Below are 20,522 nucleotides of genomic sequence, written 5' to 3'. Positions count from 1 at the left end.
CACTAGGCATCTGAAGCTTCACTAGGCATTTGACTACACTAGGGGAGACTACTCCAGGAATTAAAGAAACAAACTGCATTTGTGGAGGTTGCACTGAGTAGTTGAGGCTACCCCAGAACATACGATGCTGTATCCCGCATGGAGATTATTGGACATCTGATGCTATACCTGGGTGACTATATCATGTCTGGGAAATTTGCAGTCATGACTACGCAGAGCTGTAATTGTGAAATTGAAGAAGCATCTGACCAGCTGAGGTGCACCTGGAAATCTGGTGCGGTGCCTGGATAATTAGGGGGTTGTCAAAGCATTAAAGGCTGTTTTAGTAGTTAATGGCGTAAGATACCTGTTACTTACCTGTTGCAGTGATTTTGACCTTGAAGCTCATCTAGTTTCCCATACTGTGCACTATTCCACCTCTAGCGGTTGGATCCAGCTGCATTCCCAATCTTTCAAACCTTTTTACACTTAAGGTGCTGAAATTGGTGGAGTCCGTATGACTCACCATAATGTCAACCATAATTTATTTATTTATTTATTTTGAAAGTTTTATATAGCGCGAACAAGATCTTTGCAGATAACAGAGCGCTTTACAGAAGCAGGTGTAATCATCATCAAGATCATCACGTTCCAGTACATAGCAAAAATATTACGTATAGTACAGGTATGAGGTAGCCAGGCATAGTTGGAGCGTATGACAACAAAAACGCTGTGATTCTACAGAGATGGAGAAAAAAAGGATCTAAGCATTTCAGACTAATATAGGTCACAACACACGTGCAGAGGAATATATAGGCTATATCATAATAAAATACTGGAGTACTGTTCGCAGTGTAAGTCAAACGCATTGTTCAAGTGTATTTAGCCATAAGGATACTTTTGACTTCTTTCTTAAAAAGAAGGGAGGAGGAGATGAGCCTCGTTTCAGGAGGGAGTGCGTTCCAGATCCTGGGCGCCATTCCAGAGAAGGAGCGTTTGTAAGTTTTTTCCTTCCGGAATCTTCGCGGTTTCAGCAGAAGATTGTTTGAGCTCCTGGTAGTTCTGGACCCCCCGGAAATTGTCAACTTATGAGAGAGGTAGCTGGGTGATTTCAGGTGTATAGCCTTGTGCGTCATGCAGGCAATTTTCAGCTGTATTCTGGCTTCAAGAGGCAACCAGTTCAAGGATTTGAAGTCAGGGGAGATATGCGAGTGTTTTTTTGATCCAGTGATGAGTCTCGCTGCCGCATTTAGTGACGCTCTGAGGGGAGCAGTTGTCGTTAGGGGGAGGCCGCAGAGGGCCACGCTGCCGTAGTCTATGCGAGGAATGACCAGAGCTTGTACTGCTATTTGGAAGTCTTTTGCTGGAAGGAAAGGTTTCAGTTTCCTCAAGGTATTTATTTGGAAGTTCGCCCCCTTGGTAGCCTTGCTGATATGCTGCTGCATGTTGAGGTTGGTGTCAAGTGTTATGCCTAAGGATTTTGCTGAGTCCACGATGGTCGGTTGGACATTGAGTGCTGTTAGGTGTTTAAGCCATGTTTGAGCGGAGGATATTTTCGAGGGAGGTGAGATTAGGAGGAACTCAGACTTCATAGCATTGAGTTTGAGGTGGTCCCACGAAGCCTCAAACGTGATTTTAATTTTAGATTCTGGGTGTATTTTACTTTTATTGGCAAGTACTCCCCACCTTCACAAGGGAGGTAGGAGGTTTACAGGTGAATCTAGTGGAGCTGTATACCCATTAGATGATTAACTAGTATCTTCTGCAGTATCTTCTACAGAATGAAAAGTCTTTCAGATTCACATGCTGTGCATTTGTTATATAGAGGTACTTGCACTTATGGAAGAGTGTGTAAAAAGAGGGTAGTGCCAAACAAATGCCATAAAATAGTGAAATGCTTTGTAGACATATGTCTAGAAGACTATGATGCAGCAGTAAAAATGTCATTTAAAGACACATTGCCTATAAAGGCTAATGTAACCATTTACTTCCTTGTCAATTGTGCTCGTAGTTTAATGTCTAGAATTTTATTGAGCAATTGATAACATATGAATGGTCGAACAATCCATCGTGCTATGGTACCTTTAGACACCACTTGCCCCAGCAGCTGAAGAGCATGTGCCACAAAGAACTGTTTACACTTAGACAGTCTATGTCTCCTGAATGTAGTACAGAAAAGCCCTACATCTAATGTGTGTAAAGCCCCTTCTGCTGCAGTAGTTTGAGTTTTAAGGACAGCAATTGTATTAAATGATTCACATAAAAATTATATCTTTCGGCTGATGGGTACAATTTGTTCTCATTAGTGCCTTGACCTTATGAACGATCAAAAAGGATTTCTCAACTGAAAGTATCTGTAATTCACTCATTCTAATTAGATATGTGAATGCTTCTAAAAAGGCGTTTTTTTAGTGCAACAGTTTTTAATGTTATTTTATGCTTTGGTTCAAAGGATGCATTCATTAGCCCAGCCAGCACTAGATTTAGGTTCCACTGAGGTGGTGGAGCTCCAAGTGGGAGTTAAAGAATGCTGAGCCCTTCTAATGATGGCTTAATGACTGACTTTGTAAAGATTTGTGCTGGTTGTTTAGTGTTCATATATGCCACAATGCCTGATAAATGAATTCTCAGTGATTCCTAACTGAGTCCAGATTCAAATAAGTATGTTAAATAAGGTAATATTTGTGTTTCTTAGGTTTTCTCGGTTATTGTTTTTGGACACCAACAAATATACACTACTTTCCTATCTAACATACCTTTGTTGTTTGCTTTCTTTCCTACTTCATACATCCATACGCTTCTCTGGGGGATACCAAACTCTACAATATCAGGGGTCATGGCCCCAACGGTAGATGTTGTGGTTCAGATTGAAACATCTTTGCACCCTACATTGTTAGCAAATCAGTGAACTTGAATTAGGATTATATAGTGATATGACACTTCCATAAAATAGAAGTTCTATATCGTACGTGGCCATCTGTGTTCCACTAGAAGTTGTGTAAAAGTGGCATTTTCAATTTGTTTATTGCAGATGGGTTAAGGGATATTAGTTGAAATGAGTATGAAAGTTTCCCCAATCAACAGGGTATTTCTGTGAGACTGTGAATGGTAATGCCTGGGATGCAAAGCAATGCATGTTTGCAAGCTGCAAAACAGATCCACGTCTGTTTCACCATGCTTCGAAAATTACGAGTAATACTATTTGTTTTAACTTCATTTCATGCAACTTTCATGTCTTCCTATGAAATCTGCCTGAACGTTTTGCAAACCAGGCACATGATTTGCAATCTATGTTATTTTTTTTATTTTTTTTGCAGTAGGTCAATTTTCAATGTCCTGTGCTAATGTTGACGGAGAAAATGATATTTTGCAGCTCTGCTTCCTCAAGTGAAATATTTGAAGAAGCATTTTGTACAAGAAATAGAAAAGCTCTGAACCTCTTGGGTATTAGGAATGTGCTGGTAACACAGATAGCCCACTTAATTTCAATGATAGATTTTTTTGTAATGTGGTAGGCGCTGACCTGGTCTGACATCGAGCCATACCCCCTGCTCCTAAAGCCCCAACAGTCACAGGAGCAGACTGGAAGATTTACCACCAATATGCCCTCCTCTGGAATGGGGATAGGGGCAGAGAGCGACCGGAAGTCGAGGATTTTTTTTTTACTGAGGCGAGGACTGCCCATACCAACAAACCCCTAAAGCCCCCACAGGCCATACAACACAACCCTAAAGCCACAACATCATTTTCTGCCCATACCTCCCATGCTGCCCCCCACAGGGCCCAGAGACTGAATTCTACACTCATCCCCAAGGCAAGTGAGAGAAAATTTGAATGCTTTTGGGTGGAGTTCTGACATATGAGCCAGCAGAGACTAGCTTTACCCCCTCCCCCACCCCCGCTCCTGCGGTTGGCAAAAAGACTGTTTGGTGGCCCCAGCAGCAGTGCAGTACCACAGCGGGCACTCCATTCTGTTTCTCACTTTGTTTCCTGGTGGGCCTTCTCATTCCTTGGACGAGTAGATTGGTGATACATATGGCAATCTGCCAACCCAAGGGGCAACAAATCTTGATCTTTCCTTGTTGCGTATTGGAGAAATTCTTGTCACTGGCAATAGACCCTTCGGCACAAGTGGAGTACCATTTTTATCAGAAATATGGGAACGCTGGATGGGAGCAATTTTGTAAATCTCCACCGATTCTGGAATTTTCCAAAACAGACAAGCGAAGAAGTTGGTGCTTTTAGAGAAAGGTTGATGTTTGTAAAGCATTCTGCGTAAAAAAAAAAACCATAGTGGGATCCAACAAGCCACATGATCCTAGACTCCCCCTTTTGGTCTAGTTTTCATAAATGTATTTGTTTGTTAGGGTTCCATGGGTGCCAGTCAAGCCCAAGTCCGCTTATCTGGAAGTGATGACACCTAATGAATATTTATTTTTAATTATCCAGTTCCAACTGCACCAGCTGTAATGTATTCTTGAGACCTGGCAGAGCTGTACTATGGTGCCTATTCTGATGTGACTCTGGTACCATTAGATCTGTGCATTAATCCTGGATTCGCACCCTCACAGCATAGTAAGAACCTGGACAAATTGCTTTCATCTTTCTGAGCCACAGATCCTTAGGTGGTACTCAGTAAAGGTATAATGCACTATAAGAACATATTGGCACTTACTACACAAGCAGCTAAGGCACAGTTTGGTCACAACTAATTTCTGCAAAACATTATCCAGCACCTTAGTTGCAACCTTTGGGAATTAGAAAGGGTGGTGTGAGTTACAGAGGGTGTGGAAACACTAGTTAAAAGGAGAGGATGAGATAGCTTCATGGTTCATTGTCGGGGTGGAGAGGAGAGAGGTGTCTGAAAGTGGTAGCTTCCTTCTGGTGCACTTATTCCAAACAACCACTCAGCTTCTCATCTAAGAATGCATCTACAGCGCAGTGTAGGCCATCCAAAAAACAGATAAGCACATATGCTTCAATTGCCCTATACCTACTCGTTCTTATTCAAGGGCTACCTTTACTTTATTTTTACCATTCGTTCATTCATTCTATTGATGGTCCTTATTTTTTTTCATTTGGCCAATTCCTTTGTTTGAGGATTATTCTTTCTTCATGCATACCATACCATTACACTTAAGTCACAGCTGGTTTTATTTTTACAATTCTTCATTCAGCTGTAGCAAGCTGTCATGTACTGCAGGTCATTATTCGTTCATCCAGGGCCAATTATTTCCTGTGGCCTTATTTTATCAATATTTCGCAATTTATTTGTGTTAGCCATTTTTTCATCCAGTGGTCATTATTTTTCAAATTCACAATTATTTTGCCTTATCATGTTTTTCTTCACTTTCAACAGTCAATCGCCTGGTGGACATTCTGCTCCAAGTTAATCATGCCTTCATCCAGTGGCAATAGTTCTCTGTTGTTCATCATTTCACTATCAAGAACCTATTCATTCTAAATGTTCATTATCACTTCAGCCTGTGATCTTTCCTTTCTTATTTTTCACAATTCCTTTATTTTGTTTGTTAATTATTAATTCACATCATTCAATTCAGTCAGTTGTCATTTCTTTATGGTCAGTATTCCTACATCTAGTGGTTATTTTTTGGCCTCGCCTACCAGATACCAAAAGCAACAGCGAAAGACCTATTGTGAACTTATAGTAGGCTTCCAGACCGTACATTTGTTACGACAGACTAGCTTTATTGTCAGTCTCATTTGCATACTTCTGATTTGATGGACTGCCTTCCCCTTCTTGCGTTTGTCCCTCCCTCGGAGCATAGCCTCTCCATGGTCTTTCTGATTGGTTGACTTGTATCCTTCCACTGAGCATATTTAGAGAATTACTTTTTTCTTTTTTAGTCAGTAATCCATGACCGATTATGTGTTTTTAGCTCTCTCCCTCATGTGCTGTTTCCTCCCCTTGTATTTTGTCCCCCCGATTCAGTGATATTTTGCTCCCAACCCTCCCAGTTTCTCTATAAAGCACAGAAACAGAAGTCTTTTTACTGGGGTAAGGATGAAGAGGAAACTGTAAGGGTTGTTTTTGTTTTATCTCTTGCATTCTACATACTGCATGCATTTATGGAGTTGGGGTGGGCCTTTTGCTGCACACACACAGCTGACGCAAGTTGTAGTGTACCTAGCATAGTCAGGAAGGCCCATAAATTAGCTCCCTGGGCTACTGCAGATAACTAAACGGCTGAATCCAGTTGAGTGTAAGTAAGGCCTTGGCATGCGTTTCCCTTTACATTCTGACACTTTGTTACTCTTTTTAATTCTGCACAGAGTTTCAACAGTGAAACATTTGAAAAATAAACCATGCGATATATAAAGATTGAAAACAATTACATTTATGCGAGTTTTGAGACAAGACAATGTGCTTGCTTTTCCTCCAGTTTTTTTAAAATAGTTTTACTTACTTTTTAAAAACAATACTTTACAAACAGAAATTGGCAAAGTCATTTACCGTGAGGACCTGACTGAGACAGAGGCCAGTCCAAACACGCCTGAGCAATTGCCAAGGCGACCCAGACCCGAAAATCTTCCCACCGGCTGGTGCAGAAGAATCTACAATATAAGAAGCAGTGAGCCCACAGCACGGCGAGCGCTTGTCGGCTGACAAGCACCATCATCAGTAAAGTACCAGATGAATCATACACCTATTAATAAGGCTGTCCTACTACCTTTCCAGTCCTGATGAAGACCCACTCTAGATGCGCATAAATCAGCACATCACCATTAGGGTCGAAACGTCAACTTACTTTGCTATACATCCGACTGCACAAAGTCCCAAGGAACAAAAGAACAAATTTAATCTCTTAAGACTATTGTGATTTGCAGTGGATACTTTGAAAAACTTTCCTTTTATGTATATACGTTGTTTCACCTGTCACACTCAGTCACAAGTCACGATCTACACCCCTTGTGTATTCACATTATATGCTTTTTGTATATTGGACAGCATACCTAATGCCTTGTAGAATTAAGATCTAAGAGAGATTTCAATACTAAAGATTTACTTTCTTTCCATTGGGATCAGTGTTTATTTCTTTGCTGAATCCGTGTAAATCCGTCATGGGATATATAAGTAAATTCATGTATTAAATACTATGTTCAATTGAAATGCTCTTCCCGACAGAACCATCATTGTTTGTTTAATTACCCGTCCAGGTTCTGAGTGTTACAGGGTTACCCCATTACACTTAATGGAACAACTAGGTGCCAGCATATGAAATTGACATTGCCAAATCTGGTTTCATATTCACTATGCATTCATGGAGCAATTATTTTTTCTTTGTACTCACAAAATCTTAATCTTGTGGGTATTCTTACAATGATGTCACTATTCTTTTACCATGTGGTAATTTTTTGGCTTCATTGTCATTATTGCTTCAATCTGTGGTGGCCCTTTAGCACTCTTTTTGACAACTTCGTTCAGGCTGCAACACCTGCATCAGTAGCTCTTGTTAGTGAAAAGGTTGGAGACGCCTGTTCTACACTATAAACTCAATCACTCACTTAGCCATCTATACACCTACTCTGACATACATTCTTCAAACAGTTGGCCCAGTTTTACATTAATCAACTCACTCACTTACATAAATACACAGCAATAAACTAGCCAATCAATTAAGAAGCACTTTCACTGATTAAACAAACATTGACAAGGCCAATAGATTTTGCCTATGTAAACTCTATTGGTTTTGTCAATGTTTTTTAACAAGTTGCACAGCAGTACAATCTGCTGTTCAACATGACTAAGTGAAAAAAAAGCCAATAAAAGAAGGGCTATGTTGCGGCCGGCATTGACTGCATTATAGCACTTGTTTCCCCTTTAAGTCATGTTGCATGGCAGCCCATGATACTGCGCAACATGGAAATAAACACAGTGCAGAGTGGATGGGGGGCCGGAGATTCAAGCAACACGAGAGAGGTGGGTGGAAAACACCGGGGAGCAGCAGGAGAGAGAGAGGAGGGTGGGAAACATATCAGAGAGCAGGCGGGGGTTTGGGGGATACATCGATGAGCGGGAGGAGGGGGGGGTAAGTGACAACAATGGATTGCAGGAGAAATAAGGGTGACTAACAACAGTGAGGAGGGCAGGATGGGTGAAACACAATGGAGAGCAGGGGTGAAGAAGAGGGACTGCTGAGACATGCATGAAATAGAATGCATGATGAAAAGTAAAAAAAGTTTGCCTGCAGGAGACTGAAGCCAATGGAAGGACACTAGCTGCAGACTGAAAGCTGTACTTGGTCCATACTCCACATCAGGGACACAGATGAAGATTCAGGAGGAAGCCGGAAGCGAGGAGGAGTTGGTGACCAATAGGAAGCAAGGAAACTGGAGTGGCATGGGATCCAACCAATGGTATGTAAAAGTAAATAATAGGCAGGCTCTAAGCCCCTTTTAAGAATTTTGTTTTCTTTACAAGAAATTTCGCAAGCCCAGAACTATGTAGGTGAATTCTAAAAAGATAGCCTTTTGTGGACTTGGTGGGAGTATGGTATGTGACAATCGAAATTCCACATCACCCCAAGTGAGTACTTCGGCATTAATAACGGAGTAGGCCTTGTGGGACACCAGTGGTAAAAGATACTGGAAGAGAATGAAGACCAGAATGAACTCCAAATGGCTTCTTACGACAGTTTCAGAAGGTTTGAATCAGTGATAGGGATAAAATATTAATATAACTATATGTTCCTCCAAATTAAGAGTGCAAAAGACGTAAGAAAACAGGCCATCTGCATCATGCCAATAACAGCCCTCCAAGTACTCTGAATGTCTTTGTGTAAATTTTATAAAACTGGCAAACACCTAAAACGAAAGCAGCTTTCAGCAATTACTCAGCAACAAGCTAAGTCACTCTATGGTCTGTTCAGCTCCCAGTTCTGTTACTTCCAACATATAAAAAAAACTATAATTTACAACTGATATGGCACTACTAAGCTTAAGAGCCAACTTGAACTCCCTTCTTTCTGTTCCTTAACTCAGTTCAGAACTGACTTCCAAACACTAATTCCCTCAAGAACAAATTATCAAAACTCTATCCCTGGGGTTTCGAACCTTTTCAATAATGAGAGCTACTTATGCGCATATTGAAATCATCCTACACTACTAATATAATTAGAGTTGTAATAGTGATCGCCTGGGACAAGATCACATTAGTGGCCACTACTTGGAAGATTACTAGCACTGATGCTCGCAGTGCATCAGGCACGGTTTACAAAAGTAATGTAAAAAATGATTTGTCAATATGGAATGCCTCTACTTGGGTAATATGTAAAGGCCATAGCTGCAATTCATCTGACACCAAGTTAATGATATTATTAATAAATCTTCCCAGCGCCACATGATATATCGCTCAAATATCAGCTTTAAATATATTTTGGAAATGCAATCATTCTTCTCCAGACATCATACATATATAAGTTCAATCAAGCAAAGCCTTCTATTTTAGTAGGGTTGGCTGCACACAGGAGAGCTACTTACTGGTAGAAAGGGATGAGCTAGTCGTTAGAGAAGCCTGCTCTAATCTAATGGGCACCGGGGACTAGGACAAAACATACAAAGTCTTGGAGGTAGAGTAGTGGCAGACCTCCCATGAGCTAATTAATTAATTTTACCCACACTGCGGAAAATTAACAACGATGAAATGTAGTTTAAATATCTCAACATCAAGTAAAATGCACTGCACACTGGTGACTAGGCATACCTGGCATAAAAAAATAAAATAATCGTATACCAAATAGACTCATCATATCCACCACCATCCCTATCCTGGCAGTTCCAAAGTCCAGTTCCCACCTGCCAGTGATCACTTGTTCAGAGCTTCTGCCTCTCATTGCACCCCACCACCATTTCAAAACACCTCTTCGCCCAACCAAATCACTTATATCAGGGAGTGGTGGTCGTCCCCACCTCGGTGACTGCACCAAGAATCTCCAAGTACCACTAACTGTCTAACTTTACAGGCAAAAAAACTTTGTCTCACAAATATGGCATACAAATGTGTGTATCGGTCTCTGCTGAGTCTAATATTCCAATCGCATCACATCCAGCTATTACCATCCTAACTTATAAAACTTACTTTTAAAGCCCAGTGACACATTTGTACAAAAAGTAAAATGCCTACATACAAACAATACCAAAGCCTATCCATCTGTCTTACAACTGCAAGTGCCTCTTCAGTGTTTGGAGAGTTTAAGTGTGTAGTACCAAGAGAGGGTGGATGCAAGTATAAGTGAATGATTGGATGAACAGATGGCTTTCATGCATGCACTCACCTACTGTATATTCATGCATTATCACTCGGCATCCATTCATCCACTCATTGGCTCAATTTTGAAGTTAACCACTCATCCATCTACCATAAGATGCAAATACAAAATCGCCTATCAGTAAGGAATCACTTCCAGCCAGACCTATTGGATTTGTGAATGCTGGATGAATTGATCTTTCTGGGCAGGTGGCCACATCTATCAGAGCCCACAGTACCCCAATGTAGTCATTTGAGCATTAAGCTAATTGTAAATGTTTTATGCAGACTATTTTAGGCCCCTTTTCAAATGCCTTAGCTAGTGATTTGTGCCCATTTGTCTCAACCCCATAAATAGTAATCCAGTAACGATCACGGTAACACTTTTTTTAGCCAGTAAGCAGGAGCTGCAGCAAACTGAAAGGAAACAATTGAGAAGATACTTATATGAGAAATTACAAGTTAAGACTTCCTTTAAAACTAGAGAATCTGGAACAGAATTAACCAGGAACAGTACGCTGTTCGCCGCTGTAGCTAAAAAATTAGGAAGTTTAAGATTAAGGCACAAATCAGAATTGACTAGGCTAATTTCCATTTAGGAGATTTGCCAAAGCCAGGCATTTTTCAAACGACTAACATGAGACTACATTAGACGAGTCTGCATGGCATTAGGAATCTTTTGTTTATGAAGCCCTTAAAAATGACTGTCCGTCCATATCAAACACACCAATAATCACTGAGCGTTCTGCAGGAGGAACCAAGCCACCTGCTGCAGCCTGCAGCAGCCTCATGACAGGCATCAGTGCCTGCCCACCTTCCCACTCCCCAGCTAATGCACAAAGCTCCTATGCCATGCCGCCCATAACAGTTGATATTATATTATTCCTTTGCCAATGAAAGAGTTCATGTCGGGAGAAAAAAAAAATGATTTGTGAGTCATCTCCATTATCTGACAATTATGCTAGAATCGTGCGGCTGAAATTAAACGGTAGCGCAGGTCCTATTGATTTTCAATGCATTCTCTTTTAATGTCAATTAATTCAGATTTCTGTATTAAATGATGAATGTCAGTTAATCGTTCGTGCTATAATTGACTCGGTAAATTGAAGGCTTGAAAGTGATCATTTTTCAATTGAGGCACAATCAAGTTCTTCAAATAGTTCTGCTTTACAGAAAACGAGCTTCAACCTACAACCTACCTAAAATGTCTTTACTTTGTCTTTTATACAAAAAAGAAATTGAACATATAACAGCTACCAACAAATCGGAGCAAGTTTCCAAGGAGGCGGATAAAAAGTTGCCGTTTCCTTGTTATAGTGAACCAGCTTAGAATTCTACTGTGGGTAAAAATTCATGGGAACAATATAAATATTATGCTTTCCTGTCTTACCTACGGGCGAAAATGGTCCAAACAATGCTGTAAAGAGAGCAATTATCTTTGTTTAAAAATTGATTATTGCTATTCCCATACATCGTATATATTGTATGTAATGCTGTAAAAAAATCACTTGAAATAAAGCTGCTGAAAGACCCATTAATCTTCGTAAAACCTATATTAAAGAGCATGGATACCAGAATTGAGCCTTGATGCACCAAGAAAGGGTGGACAGGGTCTTACCCATCTATATAAAGTGGGAACAGCGAGCAAGAAAGAAGTAAAAGCAATCCAGGACCCTGGTGTCGCAAGTCCATTCAGTGTGACATGGTTGTAAGAGAGGGCCCATGAAGAAGTGTATCAAATGCTGATAAGAGAAAAAGATGACATGCATCACCATCATCTAAAGGGGGAATCAGTCAGTCATTGTCTGGATGATGGCACACTCTGTGCTGTGCAAACACAAGGAGATGATGGACGGAGCGCTGAAACTTTTCAGACACTCACCCCTCCTTCACAGATCTGGGTTGAATCCATCATCGTTCTTTAGCTCACTTCGCCACCCCAGTTCAGACACAGCTAGATGCAAATCAGTCTTGACACTGTGCCTCAGGGAACAGTCCAGCCCGAACTTCCAAGCCATGTCTTCCCTGGACCGGAAACGAGCATACTGGGACCGGTTTCGGAGTAACACCCTTCATCAGCCAGGTTAGCTTGAATCCAGTGGCAAAGTGAGCAAGGGACCCATGTGTGGGCATATCCTGCTAACTTAGGGTGAACAAAGCAAACACAAGGAGATGATGGAAGGAGCTCTGAAACTTTTCAGACACTCACGCCAGTCACAGATCTGGGTTTAATTCATCATTGTTCTCAGCACACTTCTCCACCCCAGTTTAGAACCAACCATATGCAAATCATCCAAAGTTTCAGGAGACTAATTTGGTACAGACCTCTCCAAATGTGCCCAGAAGTCCATATATTGATAGATTTCCTGTGTGGGATGTCCAACCTAGACGTGTCCATGACCATGGACTTGGGCCATGAGTGGAGAAAAGATTCTCTCATGGATAGGTAGTCCTACATGCTCCCCCACTGCAATTCCACACCCAAGCATTGGGTCACTGAAATCAGATTCTACAGCTTCAACGTTTGGCTCCAGTGATGCCACAGCATCAATTGCAAAGGAAACAAGGACATTGTTGAGGAACAATGAAGAAACACTAGGGCATGATGGCAAAACCAGTTTGAAGATCCACTGCTAGGCAGAAATTTCAGACTGAAAGCAGGATAACATACACCATCTCCAGCACAGCAACAGCCTTCCCTTGATTTATGTCCACAACTGCTCAACTGAATTGAAGCCTCTGGCAGAATACCAACGAAGACAGGTTATACTGACCGTAGATACCAGCTAGTGAACTGGAATGCACGTCCTTTGAGGGTGACAAAGATAATATACTGCTCAGGTATGGGTAAGAAAGCCCTTCACACCCAAAACCATTTGAACATATATGCCACCAATATCACTATTACAGCGCTGAAGACCTTCAGTGCAGACATCTACCTAAATGGCAGGGTCGAGAACTCTTGGTGCGCTCCACCTAAGACATTTCCATAGGTTGACTCCAACTGTGATACAAAAATAGGTTTCACAGGAAGTCAAGGACATCATTTTGAACATGTAATGTAAAAGAACATTTGCACATTAACAAATCAAAGATGTGGTATACCCTCCACATACTTTAAGCTCTACTTGACCCAAGAATACTTGGTGTAGTAGCCAGAACATTTTTGCCAAGCTGGAACTGTCATGATCACCCATTTGACTAGCAATGTTTATTTCCAAGTGAAAAGAAAATCAAGCAGATGGGAGAGGACTGGAAGTGAATTTCTGACCACTGGAAAACCTGCAGAACAAACAAATCCACTACACCTGTCTGCAAGTTTCCAGAAAGAGACACCCTGCAACATAACTCTGGAACTGTGAAATAGGTGAAATGCTGTAACTACAGGGTACAGAATAACTCTGCTACCTATTGTGTTTATCTTTGCAGCAGCTGGGACAACTGCGAGGTATCTCATGCCATAAACGCCTAGCATACCCGCTGAACCTCATGTCGGTGATGAAAAGACCTTGGAGGCAATGCTATCGCTTTCCTCTGATAAAATCTGGAGAATCTTCAGACAGCATCCCAAATAATTCAGCACCATAAAAAGGCTTGTCCAGTAAACGATTCTGAAAGCCTTCATAGACGCCTGTCAATCACATACAGCCCTAACTTCGATTGATAACATCTGTGCATCCTGGATCAGCAACTTTGGCAACAGTGTGCATTTGGAAGGACAAGTTACCTTTGGTGAGTGTCTTTCTGGTGGATACTATACTTAACCGCAGATTACTCAACTTGGGAATATTCCCCAGGCATCAGCATGGATTCAGAAACTTTAAGAGCAGTTCTTCTGTGCTGTGATGGGTGGTGTTGTGCAGGGTCCAAACAATGGAGAATCTCCTTCTCCTTATATGTTTGAGGTGGAGCAAGGAATGCCGGAAGGGTGACAGCCTGGCCAACATGAAAAGGAATAATCACTTACGGTAGAAAAGAAGCTCAAGGGCCTCAAAACCAACTTATTTGAGAAGAAAGAAGTATAACAGTGGGTTGACAGAAAAAGCCTGAAGCTCACTCAAATGTCTAGTCGATGTTCTGGCAATGAGAAAGACTGTTTTCAAAGTCAGAAGTCTCAAAGGAGAACTGTACAGTGGCTCAAAGAAGGGTGCACATCAAGAAAGTGGGGACGCAGCTTAAGGCATCACAAAATGTTTTGGTGGAAAAAAATGTTGCAAATCTTCCCAACATCTCATCACAATAGGTGATTTAAATAACAAAGGCAAATCGTCAAATGCAACAAATCTGAAAGAGCGTGTAAGTAGCCCTTAACAGTTCCCAAGGTGAATCCTTGCTGGACTAGGGACAGAACTAGCTATGAAACTTTAGACAACTTTGCCTGTAAAGGGTCAATTTGTCTCAAAGGCAAGCGTACACTGATTGCATACAGTGACGCATCACAGCCAACATGACAACAACCACCTCAGGTGGCAAGTCAAAGGAAGCCAACTGTCGCGGCTCTATCTCCAAACATGAAGATGCATGTTGTGCAGGCAAGGGTGCTACACCCTGCCCTGCTGCTGCGATAGAAGATCCTTCTGAAGCTGCAGCTTGATCGGAGGACAGATGCTCATGCCCAGGAATTCCAGGTACCAAACTCTCCCCTGGCCATAAAGGTTCCTACTAGGATGGCTTAGGAACAGACGTTCCTGATCTTCGTTAGAACTGTGGGCAGGAGAGGCAGTGGTAGGAAGGCATACATGAGTCCCGAGCTTCACTACAGATAGAAGGCATTTTCAAGAGAGAGAAGGGAGAGCTGCTTTAGAAAATACAATGCGCAGAAGTGCTGGCATTGCACATTCTAGGTGGTGGTGAAAAGATTGAGCGAGGGTTCTCCCTCCTGCTGGAAACTAGCATCGTAGCCTATGCCACCTCCGGATGCAACTGCCATTCGTGATCTGCTGGGTGCTTGCGGCTAAGCTTGTCTGCCCTGGAGTTTAAAGATCCTGCCAGGTAGTTCACCACCAGAGTAATTCCTTGGCAGTCCAGCCACTTCCAACGGTGAAAGGCCTCATGACACAGGACCCAGGACCTCACAATGCTCTGCATGTTGCAGTACCACATGCAGCAGCTTTCTTTTGATGGTTGGTAAGAAAGCCTTCAACTACAAGCAAATTGTTCTCCATTACAACAAGTTGATGGAGTTGAGTCTCTGCTGGAAACCATAGTGCTCTGATCTCCACCTCCCCCCATATGGCCTCTCCAACCCTGTAGTGATGCATCTGTAACCAGTCACCTCTGGGTTGGGCGAAAGAGAGGGATCTGCCACTTACCCGGTCGCGGTCCAATAGCCACCACTAAGATCTTTTACAGTCTCCTCCGAAATCTGTATACAATCCAGTCGTTTTCCCTGATATTGTGTCTGCTGGATTTTTTTTTAACATGAACTGCTACGTGAACTCAGAGCCACATGTGGATGAAAAGACGTAACTTGGTTTCCCATTGGCAATGAATGGGTACCCTGCAACCTAGAGGTAGAACTGGATACGACTTCAAAAGCTGTTAATACACAAGGCAAAAATAGGGAAGAGTCAGGAAGCTTGAGTACTAGAAAGTTTAGGATGAGTCCATGCTTCTCTCCTAGCCCAACAGGAGGACCCAGAGACTTTGCAGTCTGATCTGTCACAGCAGGCCAGCAGAGAAACACAACTGAGAAGAAGCATCAAGGACCTACCAGAGATATCAGAGTTAGTCAATCTTAACAAGAAAACTGAAGACAAAGACCCAGCATTAAGAGGTAAATCTATGGGATGAGCCATCAGAGTGTAAACCTTTCTAATAAAAAAATACCATGAACTAGTGGAAAGGTATGTTCTATGTTGACAAAAGGGTTGTGTGTCTGGGACCGGAGGTGAAACAGTAAGCATGCACCTATCCCATTCCAATGGTAGCATTCCCTCCAACAATTATTCAAAGCTTTTAAGGAGAGAAATGGAAGTAAAGAAGTCAGTAAAGAACAAAAAGGTTGCCTTGGCCCGGTACCATTTATGAGGCAAAGGCTCACTGCAGTTCTCGTTCTACTTTCTGCTGAAAGGGTTGTGTCTGCAATGGCTCGAATTGTTTTTCGCTAAAACAACTTTTGATTAAATTAGCATATCATTCTAATGTATTATCCAAGTATACTTAGGCTACCATTCCAGTATGTCAAGCGTCCAAAAAAATCTGAGTGAACAAAATTGCAATTTAAAGCTTTATTTTATTAAAATGTGGATTATTTTCCACAATTTCTATTTATATGAGCAAAATCAGACTGCCGAATTAACAATGCCCTCAAAATCATTTCCATTAAACAACAATCGCTCGTCTTGCAAAATCCAGCACCGATATTCAGGGAAACCACATCAGGTAGAGCCCATATATCTCAGCATAGGACAACTATTCCTACTGGCTGCGATAACCCAGCCTCCTTTCTGACCAAAGGTAGCAAAAATTCAAGCTTGTATGTCACATATACATGGAAGCACTGCTCTTAACCGTAAAGGGTGAAACTTAAAAATGTAAGTCACCTGCTTCCAACATGAAAGAAAAAGCTGTGGTTCCTGGTCAACAGGAGGGTTTGAATTAGTTTTGAGGATAGAATTAAATGTACTTGAAAAAGACAGGAGACTACAAACTGGGATTTCCCTGAATAACTTGTGGGCATAGGGTACTGTTGGGAAAGAGGTACAAAATCAAGTTGTGTTAGCATGGTATGTACCCTAGAACTCCCTGCATGAGAAGTATTTTCGAATCTCGCTTAAAATGAGACATAGAACGATGGAAGAACCTGTTAAAAGCCTGAGGCACGGACTAAGTTGTTCATTTCACACTTGTGCAAGGGCAAGAGGAGTAAGAGATCCCAACAGCACCATTTCTGGTATTGATAAACTAGTGCATATTGCCAGAACATTGTGGAAGAACGGAAATACCAAACCATCAACGGTCAAAAAAAGGAAGATCCTACTGACATGGGGTGCAAGATGCAGTTTAGCAATGCATCTATACAATCAAACCTTGGGAACATTGTTCAAAACCCTTACATGACTTAGTCGTGCTGAAGCGAATCAGTGGGCAAGGAATTCTGGTACAAAGATTGAGACTTGGTCACAGTGCTTTTAGCCTCAGCACTACAGAATAGTAGATTCAAATTAATAGACTTCATTTCATTTCAACCTCATCAGGATGCAAAGAATCTTCAAGACAGGGTCAGGAACTTGTCATTTGTCTGAGGCTAATCATTATCAGGTCACATGGGAAAGGCCAACATTAAGGTATTACTGGTCTGAGATATTAGAACAAATTATTAGGGCCACAGTTACCCAACTAATAGCCTCACCAGAAGCATGCCTACTGGAGTGTTCTCAACTACAAGGACAGGTAAGCAAAAGAAAGGATTTGTAGATTTAGCTCTATTCTTGGCAAAAAGTAAGGTAGCCATGGGAGGAAGTCACTGTGTGCTCCTTTAGTGTCACCATATAGGTCTGGTGTGGTTGAATGGGCAGCAACAGGGATAGTCTATCTACAAAGAATAACATTGAGACCGACCAAACAGAGGAAGATAGCGGTGTGGGAGGCTTTTGCTAAGAGAAGCACAAAAAGTGCCCCATGAATAGTTACTGGTATTACTAAAGTTGAACACAGAGGGATACCCTCTTTACCAGGTAGCAGACTCCCTGTCCAGGGCACTAATACTGGATTTTTGGAGGAATGGCATGAATGCAGGGTGGTTGTCCAATATTGTTCCTCTAGCTCTGAGCCCCTATTATGTTTATTAATGTGATCTATACACTCTACGGCATCACTGGAGTGCATTGCCCAAACAGATCTAATTGTGTGCTCACAATTCCTGAAAATTGCGATTAATAGTGAATCCTGGTCCCAATGCATTTTATGGAAAAACCCAATTAACTGTGTATAGCATGAAACCACCTGAACGGTTTTGAGCAGGAACAAAGCATATACAGTTTAAATAACTGTGAATGAAACAGGAACGTAGTTTGACATTTTACATACCTCTTCAAAGTCATCACTGACCCACAGAGGGATGGGGGTTCCCCAGTATCGGTTTCTTGAAATAGCCCAGTCACGAGCGTCCCTCAGCCAGTTTCCAAATCTCTTCTCTCTCACAAACTCTGGAACCCTGTTTTTTAATGTAAAAGTAATGCTCTTAGTCCTATTCAAACAGCATTAAGAGCTTTTTAAACATGAATGGAATCACTGTTGCACAAGTTACTACTTGTGTAACGATATATCTGTAAGAGACATTAGTTAGTATTAGATTCCTTACCTTAGAATATCCCCAGGCGTCAGACTGGATCCGGAAAATTTTGCGTAGCAGTACCCTTGCGCGTCGGTAGGCCTCGTCTGCGGCTCCGCGTCCGTCGTCGGCGTCGTGGGCGCCGTGGGCGCCGTGATGACGTCGTCGGAGTACTTAGACGCCGCCTCCGCGTGCTGACGTCAGTTCTTAGACACAGCTTTTCCACGCCAGAAACGCAGAGCTATGCCAAAAAAACAACACTGGTGCCAGTGAAACTAGGGCCCTGAAGGGGACAACCCTAACCCTAGGTATCGGTTCGCAGAACGGGGAGGATGGGTGGGTCGGTAAGGAATCTAATACTAACTAATGTCTCTTACAGATATATCGTTACACAAGTAGTAACTTGTGCATCTGAAAGAGACACGATAGTATTAGATTCCTTACCTTAGAATAGATACCCCAGCAATACCAACCCCGGTGGTGGGTCTGCGAACCAATACTCACACCAGAAAGTCCTGGAGGACAGAACGGCCAAAGAAGCCATCCCTACGGACTTGGCTGTCCAGGCAGTAGTGTCTTGCAAACGTGTGCAGCGATGCCCACGTAGCTGCCTGACAGATGTCTTGTAAGGGCACACCCCTGCCCAGGGCAGTGGTAGTAGCCGTGGCTCGGGTGGAATGAGCCCGCAATCCAGCAGGGGGCTCCTTCCTAGCCAAGAAGTAGCATGCCTGGATACACAAGATGATCCACCGGGAGATGGTCCTCTTGTGTACCGCTTTCCCCTTCTTAGCGCCCACGTAACCAACAAAGAGTTGGTCATCCACCCGGAACTGGCGTGTGCGATCCAAATAGAATGAGAGCGCACGTTTTGGGTCCCGACGATGGAGCCGCTCTTCCTCTTAAGAGGGATGCGGTGGCGGAAAGAAGGTTGGCAAAGTGATAGACTGCCCGATGTGAAAGGCCGTGACCACCTTGGGCAGGAAAGAAGGACGAGTCCGCAGAACGACCTTGTCCGGATGGACAGAGAGGAAAGGAGGTTTAGAAGATAGAGCCTGGAGCGCACTCACTCTCCTGGCAGAGGTGATGGCAACCAGGAAAGCAGTCTTCAAAGTCAGAAGGCGAAGAGGACAGTTGTGAAGTGGCTCAAAGGGAGCGCACATCAGGAATGTTAAGACCAGGTTCAAGTCCCACTGAGGCATCACAAACGGAACAGGAGGAAACGTGTGTGTGATGCCTTTAAGAAATCTGTTTACAATAGGGGACTTGAACAAAGAAGGCTGATCAGGTAGCCTGAGAAAGGCTGAAAGGGCAGAAAGGTAGCTCTTGATAGTGCCCAGAGCAGAGCCCTGCTGGGCAAGAGAAAGAAGGAAGAGAAGAACCTCAGAAAGAGGGGCAGAAAGAGGATCCACAGCCTTTGCTGTGCACCATGCCACAAATCTGTTCCACCTGCAGGCGTATACCGACTTTGTGGAGGGACGCCTGGCTGCCAGAATGATGTTACAGACTTCAGGAGGCAAGTCAAATGGCCTCAACTGTCGCCGCTCAATCTCCAAGCATGGAGGTGGAGACTGGACAGGTTCGGGTGGAGGACCGTCCCCTGCTGCTGCGACAGAAGGTCCTCCTGAAGAGGCAGACAAACCGGGGGATCGACTGACAGACTGAGTAGCTCTGGATACCAGTACCTTCAAGCCCAGTCCGGAGCCACAAGGATGACTTGGGCCCGGTCGCGCTTGATCTTCTTCAGCACTCTGGGCAGAAGTGGTATAGGCGGAAAGGCGTACAACAGACCGCAACTCCACTCGCGACGAAAAGCGTCTCCGAGCTAGTGCCGCCTTGGAAATTCCAACGCGCAGAACTGATGACACTGCGCGTTCTCTTCGGTGGCGAATAGATCTAACCAAGGCTCTCCCCATCGCTGAAAGAGGCCTTGCGCCACGTCCGAGTTCAGACGCCATTCGTGATCCATCATGCACCGACGGCTGAGCTCGTCCGCCCTGGCGT

The 20,522-nt window shown here is 42.9% G+C and overlaps 1 protein-coding gene across 1 annotated transcript in view; it reads right to left on the bottom strand.

Annotated features, from left to right (window-relative positions):
* Positions 1-20,522, bottom strand: part of IARS1 (isoleucyl-tRNA synthetase 1) — a 548,404-nt gene that overhangs the window by 310,889 nt on the left and 216,993 nt on the right. The window contains exon 14 of the mRNA XM_078661397.1: positions 18,278-18,404. Within this exon, the coding sequence (XP_078517523.1) occupies positions 18,278-18,404 (127 nt within the window). The remainder of the gene's footprint in view (positions 1-18,277; positions 18,405-20,522) is intronic.

Source organism: Lissotriton helveticus, chromosome 9 (assembly GCF_964261635.1).
Source record: "Lissotriton helveticus chromosome 9, aLisHel1.1, whole genome shotgun sequence".
Taxonomy (NCBI): Eukaryota; Metazoa; Chordata; class Amphibia; order Caudata; family Salamandridae; genus Lissotriton; species Lissotriton helveticus.
This window is presented reverse-complemented; position numbering and strand designations above follow the sequence as displayed.